This window comes from Rousettus aegyptiacus, unplaced genomic scaffold, assembly GCF_014176215.1.
Source record: "Rousettus aegyptiacus isolate mRouAeg1 unplaced genomic scaffold, mRouAeg1.p scaffold_m13_p_9, whole genome shotgun sequence".
Lineage (NCBI taxonomy): Eukaryota > Metazoa > Chordata > Mammalia > Chiroptera > Pteropodidae > Rousettus > Rousettus aegyptiacus.
The window spans coordinates 78524209-78532086 of record NW_023416312.1 but is presented as its reverse complement, the minus strand read 5'-3'; the positions used below and the strand labels follow the sequence as shown (position 1 = coordinate 78532086).

The following is a 7878-nucleotide window of genomic DNA, read 5'->3' as shown; positions in this document are numbered from 1 at the left end:
TAAATTGCATAGAAGAAAACAGGTATTAAATGCATAGACCTTGGATTTAGAGAAGATTTTATGAATTTGACCTCAAAGGCAAGGGAAGTAAACACAAAAATAAATTAATGAACTCTATCAAACTAGCTCTGCACAGCAAAAGAAACCATCACTGAATCAAAGAGGCAACCACTTGAATTGGAGAATATATTTGCAAACAATGCCTCTGATAAGGGTCTAATTTCCAAAATATATAAAGAACTCACACAGTTCAACAATGAAAAAACTTACAATTCAATTAAAAAAATGGGCAGAGGACCTGAACAGACATTTCTCCAAGGAAGACATACAAATGTCCAACAGATATATGAAAAGATGTTCAACTTCACTATTAGGGTTATGCAAATTGAAAGCACAATGCGATACCATCACACACCTGTTAGAATGGGTATCATAAACAGGACATATAATAACAGATGTTGGAGAGGTTTTAGAGAAAAAGGAACCTCATACACTGCTGATAGGACTGTAAATTGGTACAGACACTATGGAAAACAGTATAGAGGTTCTTCAAAAACTAAGAATAGAATTACCATATGACCCAGCAATCCCTCTTCTGGGTATTTACCCAAAAAACTTGAAAAAATTTATCCATAAAGACATATGAACTCTGAAGTTCATAGCATCACTATTCACAGTGGCCAAAACATGGAAACAACCACAGAGTCCATCAATAAATGATTTGATATAGAAGTGGCACGTATATACAATGGAATATTACTCAGCTGTAAGAATAGATCAAATACTGCTGTTTGAGACAGCATGAATGGATCTTGAGATTATCTACTTACTATGAGAAATGTCAGATAGAAACAACTAAGAACCATATGAATTCACTCATATGTGGAATAAAAAACAAGTAACAAACTTGACAAGCAATCAGAGACTCATGGACAATGACAGTAGAGTTGTGGTTAGGGAAGGGAGACAGGAGGTAGATAGGGATCAGAGGGGTCAAATATTTGGTGGTGAAAAGAAATTTAACTTTGGATGGTGAGCACTCAATGTAATATACATATGACATATTATTGGATCGTACACTTGAAACCTACCTATTTTTATTAACCAATGTCACCCATCTTAATTAAAAAAATAAAAGATAAGTATGATACTCAAAAGTGGTCCATCTTTGTTAAATAAGAATATAAATATTTATATATTTGTGTGTACTCAGAATGATAAAATGTGGTTAATTTAGGTAATGGGATAATAGATTATTTAATTTTCTGTATCATAATTTTGGTTTTCAAATTTTATGTGAAGTAAATGTTACTTTTTGATCGGAAGAGGGTCTTAGGAAATTGGTTTTTCTTTGGAGTGTTCCCATTCTTACTTACTATCCTGAAATTAGTGAGTTTTTCCTGAGTCTAGGCCTTCACTCTGAACTTTCTTTCAGACTTTCTTGTATTCATAGCAGGTCTTTCACCATGAAAAATTCATCACTCTTCACCACGGGCAGCCCTAATTATTTGGACGGTAGCGTGAAGCAGACATTTCCAGGTGCTGGCTTTCTGACACATTTTTTACCCCTTTTGGTTGCTTGGACTTCTGCCCCTGAGGCTGTTGTTTCTTTGGTCTGTTTCTCAAACCACTGATCCTGCTGCTGCCCAAGAGGTACATCCCCTGGGGACTCTCTGGACCTTCTTGACTGTGGTTCTTGCTGTTTCCCATGGAAGATGTTCCGTGGGACATCACTGGACCTTCTTGGCGATGGCCTTTGCTGTTCTCCAGGAAGTACTTCTCCTGGGGCGTCAGTAGACCTTAACCTTGGCTGTGGCTCTTGCCTTTCCTCAGAGGTGACATTCCTGGTGACATCACTAGATCTTCTTGGCTGTAGCTCTTGCCGTTCCCCAGGGGAGACATTTCAAGGGACATCACTGGACCTTCTTTCCGGCTGTGGCTATTGTTCCCCAGGGGGAATGGCCCCTGGGATATCATTGGACCTTCTTCCTGGTTGTGGCTCTTGCTGTTCCCCAAAGGGGTTATCCCTGGGGACCTCTCTGGATCTTCTTCATGGCTGTGGATCTTGCCGTTCCCCAGGGGGAACATCACAGGACTTTCTTCTTGGCTGTGGCTTTTGCCGTACCCCAGGGGTACCCTTCCTGGTGACATCACTAGACCTTCTTCCTGGTTGTGGCTCTTGCTGTTCTCCAGAAGTGTTATCCCTGGGGACTGCTCTGGATCTTCTTCTTGGCTGTAGCTCTTATTGTCCCCTATAGGGGGCACCCTCTGGGACTTCTTCTTGACTGTGGCTTTTGTTGTTTCCCAGGGAGTACTTCGACTGGAGCATTACTGGACATTCCAGGAGATTATCCTCTGGGGATACATAGGACCTTCCTCTTGGCTATAGTTTGTGCTTTCCCCCAGGGAACATTCCCCTTGTATAGTCTCAGCATATTCCCACTGGCAATAGCACCTCTGGTCACATAGATGTACCGTCTCCTCCTAGGTCCCCATGGCAACCCACAGACAAGGTGGGTAAATTCTCGGAGGAGGCATCTGGGGGACACATGCTGCTGCTGCTGCTGCTGTTGCTGTTGCTGCTGCTGTAGCTTCTGCTTCCATTACTACTTAGGGTGGTAGAAATATTGAGTATGGGAATCCCATTGGGAATGGCACATGGAATGGGAATGGATGTGGCAGCAGCATTGGCAGAGGTTGTTGTATGGCTTGGACCCCGGGACTCGGGGATCCTGACATGTAAAGCACAGCTGCTGGGGCTGCCATCTGGGTCCTCAAGTGTAGTATTCCCTGCATCCCTGTAGCCGCCATCTTACCCTGTTCCTGTTCATCCATGGGCCATGCTGCGGCCCCACACTGTTGAGCTTCCGGTACAGGCACAGCCTCCTGAGGCAGTGGGTTGGCCTGAGCTGACCTCTCTACCTGGAGCAATCGACGGCGCAACACTTCACGCTCATCCCTCACCTGGTGCAGGGAGGCCAGAGTGCTACAAAGCTGCAAGGCTGCTTCCTCACACTCCTCAAGCAGCCGCTGCAGCTGGGAAGCCAGAGTCCAGGAAGCCACCTCACACTCCTCCACTTCCTCCTGCAGCCGCTGGACTCAGGGCACCTGCTGATCCCTCTGCCTTGCGGTCACACACACACTCAAGGCCAGCACACTCCAGGTGCAGGCCCTCTTGAGAGCTCGCGGCACCCGAGGGTCAGCCAGGACAGTCCAAAGCCAATCCTCTACCTCATTCCAGAGCCATGAGTAGAAGGTCACATAGAAATCCAGGGTGCCCCCGTTCATGAGGATTTCACTGTAGATGAACCTGATTAGCTCGTTGTGGTGGAACCCACTGGCATGGTCCCTGAAGTTCACAGCCATGGCTGCCGTATTCTATTCAACCGATCCCTCACAGGTGATGATTCGCCCCCCCCCCATCACCGCAGGTAATGGCTGTGGCTGCCGAGAAGTCCGTCCCTCACCTCTTTGATCAGTTCTAGTTCAGTCCTAGTCCTGGCCCCCTCCTCGGCCTCTCTCTTCCGTCACTCCTTTGTTTTCCTCACGAAGAGTAAAGCAGACTCTTTCACTACATCAACTCCTGCTGGGCAACGATGTGACACGTCACAGGAACAATCTATGAGTCACGCCACAAGGACTGCTAGGACTGACTTCCCTTGGCGGACCGCCTCCTATGGGGCTAAGAGGCAGAATGGCTGCACTGGGTACTGCAGTGCACGTGGATGCCCAGGGGGCACTGTGGAGCTCTTGGAGACACTGATAGTGGCCACTCACATACCCAAGGGCTAGAATGCGAGTTTCTCTCTCTCTCTCACACACACACACACACACACACACACACACACACACACACACACCTGGCATAAAAGTTAAAGTGGGTCAGAGGAGGTCATAAAACTTCTGGGAAAGGGAAGGAGTCGAGGTGGAGAAAACTGGGGTTTCAGGACCCTAGGTTCAGAGAGGTTAAGCAGGGTGTGAGCTTGGGTCTACAAAAACCTAGAAAAGGGGCAGGACAGTGAGAGGGAAGACTAAGCTCACACTACTGCCTTGGGGCAGGTGATGAGGCTGCATGTTGGAGCAGCAGTAGGAACCAGGTGAAGGAGAGCAGAATATGCCACCCCAAAATATACCACTTCAGCAACTGATAATTTCAAATTAAAGTTACTTAAGAAACAGCTGGTGCCAGAAGGGAAGCTGATCCTCCTTAGTCCCCCTGAAAGCAGAAAATAAACCCCCATATGAGAGGAGGGTAGAATACATCCTTATGACCAGAAATAGGGAATTTACTGTCAGAAGGCTGTATTAAAAATAAATAAATAAATAAATAAATAAATAAGTAAGTAAGTAAATAAATAAATAAACAAACAAACTTGATACTTCTTCACTAATTTTACTACTCCAAACCCAAAACTCTTTGTCTCGTGAATTCTTCACAAATGTATCATTTCTTTGGCTAAAAGACATAAAGGCTACCCGCTTTAGTCACTCCTTTGAGTCTCATATTTCTGCGGGACTCCCATACATATGAAGTTACTTTTTCTCCTGTTGATATATCAAATGTTAATTTAATTATTAAACAAGCTAAAGCACATAAAGGGAAGAAGAAAGAAGTTTTCTGCCCTTACACAGATTTAGCTGTGTGCACTGTATATGAGTGAAGGGAGAACCTGGGAACTGTGGAGGATTACAAGGCTAAAACCATTGATGAAAGCTGGCAAGGGACACTAGAAAGAGGACTGCTGTGATGGCTGAGTGGATAAGGAGGAAAGAGAAGCCAGATCAAGATGTTATAGGAAGCTATTAAGAATGAAAGGCTACAATAAGAATGAGTTACCTGCCTCAATGACAAGGATGGAAGGAGATTTCAGATTTCAGCATTCTAAACAAGAATTCTGATGGATGGTGAGACAGTGTTTATGAATACATATGGGAGAAGTACATCATAATGAAGATGTTATATTGCAGATGTTTAGAGGGGTTTCCAGAGGACACCACAAGCCATGTAGTGGGGATTTCCATTATAGAATGGGGGAGGGGAACTGCTCTTTACTCATCTTCTATTTTACCTCTCCATTGCCCTTCTGTCCTCAAGCTTTCTACATAGTTCCCACCTGTTTTGTCTCACAGAAAAATGTTTTCTCAACTTTAAAGATACCTGTAACTTGGATCCCAGCATCTCCCACCTACTCAGGGAGTTCGATCCAGTCATAATCTCTCTGCTCTCTTCTCTATTTCAGCCCCTTTCTCTCTACTAGCTCCTTCCAAGTTATGGTATGAGCATGTTCAAGCTTCTTCCATGCTGTGTAATGTTTTTGTCTACATTTTCTGTACCTTAATTTCTACCCATAAAACTACAGAAAATATTATAAGTGCACCACATAAGGGTGACCCTCTCCCCTATAATAATCCAAATTTCTTATAATTTGACCTTTCTGTGTAGTCTTTGACTCTTGACCACTCCCTTTTTGAAACTCAGTTTTCCCTCCTTTTTATTCTGTGACACCAATCTCTATTCATTTATCTTCTTTCTGGCCTCTCCTTCTTAGTTTCATTTTGCTGTCTGCTATGTTTCCATTCTCCCTTTAAATACTGATATCTCCCTGAGTTTTGTCCTCAGACTCCTTAATTTTTTCCTTGGCATATTCCCTCATTTCAGATACTCTTTCTATGTAATTCCATCTATTCTCTTGTCCTAAGCTACCATCCTTAATTGCTGAATACTCCCCAAATTTTTTATCCAGTCCTACTTTGTGTTTCAAACTTCAGTTTCACCAACCAACAACTTCCTAGAAACCTCCACCTGGTTCTTCCATAGGCACAAATTCTCTACAGGTCCAAAACTCATCAATACTATTTTGGACAAATGGCTTCACAATTTCTTAATGTTTCCTCAAAGAGTGGTTGCAAGGATAAAATAACAAATATATGAAGTATTTGTCACTTTCATAATGTCATTCTTATCAAGATTAAAGAGATCTTCATGTTGAAGGTGGCATTTTATCTGGGATTTGAACAATGGTTAGAAATTAGATAAAAGTAATGAGGAGGAAAACAAACCCAAATGTGACAAAAGATATTTCTCTGTCACTTACCAATTGACTGTGTGGCCAAGATTGTACCAGGTCACCTTGTCCTGCCATATCCAATTGAATTAAATTGCTCAATACATATGACAACAGCTTCATATACTTTCATTCTATTATGTTTTTAGAAGCTAGTATCTGGTTCCCCACTTACCTATCTTCTACATTTAAGCTATTTCCATGGATGCCCTTTGATAAAGCTGCATATTTGATACTTCCAAGGAGCCACCATGTGTGTACTGACATTGTGATATTTCCAGGATCTATATTGCCTTCTTGGCGCTGAAGGCATCATCTGACTCTGATTAGAAACAAAACATGTCCTGTATATGAAGGTGGAAACAGAAGAGTTGTTGGAGAATAGAATTAGGACTATACTTGGAAAATACAGAAAAGTGAAAACACATAGTAAGATATAATTTGAAAGGTAAATGATTTTTTATATAATAATAAGACAGTAATAGAACAATAAAAATAAATGGAAAATTCTGATATGACCCTGAAATATTAAAAAGTCACATCCAATGTCTTTATCTAGCTCTCTATATAAGTAACCATAGATAACAGTTTTTCCTGAAAATAACATTTTCATGCTTTAATCAGTTCAACTTGCCAAATGTTAAAAATAAATATTATAAGTTTCAGCACCATTTTGCTATTATATATTAAAAAAACATTTAGGTGTAACAGGGGCAACTGTCAATATTACCAACTCTAATTTCAAAATTAGCACTAATCATTATTGCATATTAAGTGAAAAATAAAGTTATTTCATTTAAACTGAAACTAAAGTTGTTAACTGATGATGCTTTCAATAATCTTTTGCATATTTGCATTATAAACAATAGTGATAGTGCTAATAAAAAGTTTCTCTATCATTTATTACTTATACAGTAATAAATAACAGATAACTTTTTAGTACTTACTATGTGCTGTGTGCTGTGCATATTTGGTGTGCTTTATCTTATGCAATCATCACCACAGCCAAGTGAATTAAGTAACAGTATTACCTCCATTTAAATAAGTAAATTGGGGCTTAAGAAAGCTAACTAATTTTTACAAGGACCTACATCTAGTGTGTGGAAGCCAGAACTAATAGCTTGATTGACCTGAGAACAAAACCCATGCTCTTAACAGTACACTCTACTGCCTACAATAACACATTTACCCAGAAATCTGAGACCCAAACTAAGAAAATCAATACATGATAGATGTGATAACACATGTGCAGAAGTCATACTAAAATAGAAAATATCAATCCAAAAGCAAGAACACAGCTTGCCTATAACCAATTAGGTAAACTAAACATATTTTTTAAATGACAAATGAAGAGGCATGAACAATATGAAACATAGGAAAGCAGAAGTCAGAGAGTACAAATTTAAATTGGCATTAAAACTTGTACAATGTAGAGGCTATTCTAACCAAAGCATGAGAACATTCCAGTCCCTTGACCAGATCTATCTCTGGAATGGAGACAGATGCATCAGACCACAAGAGTTCCATGACAAAATTCTGTAAAAATCATCTAACCAATTCTAGTTGTTTTCATTACGTGTTCACCTATTGTCTCCTATAATATTTGGACTTCCAGTATATCTTACAAGTATGGAGGGTACTCTCTGATCATCAACTCGTGTTGCAGATTGCTAGACTGTTGTGTTTATCATTGAAAACAAAGCAACCAGCACTAGGATTTTAGACAATTATCCTTTTTGAATTAGGCTAATGTAAACTAGTGCCTGAGAAATTGGTAACATTTGGATACCTGATCAAATCGACCATCTGACCT

At 41.0% G+C, this 7878-nt stretch overlaps 1 protein-coding gene across 1 annotated transcript; it reads right to left on the bottom strand.

Annotated features, from left to right (window-relative positions):
* Positions 1-1800: 1800 nt before the first annotated feature.
* Positions 1801-3366, bottom strand: LOC107500828 (putative testis-expressed protein 13C). The gene is given in 2 exon segments (XM_016126476.2): positions 1801-2320; positions 2366-3366. Coding segments are annotated over 2 exon segments (1521 nt in total).
* Between the last annotated feature and the right edge of the window lie 4512 nt (positions 3367-7878).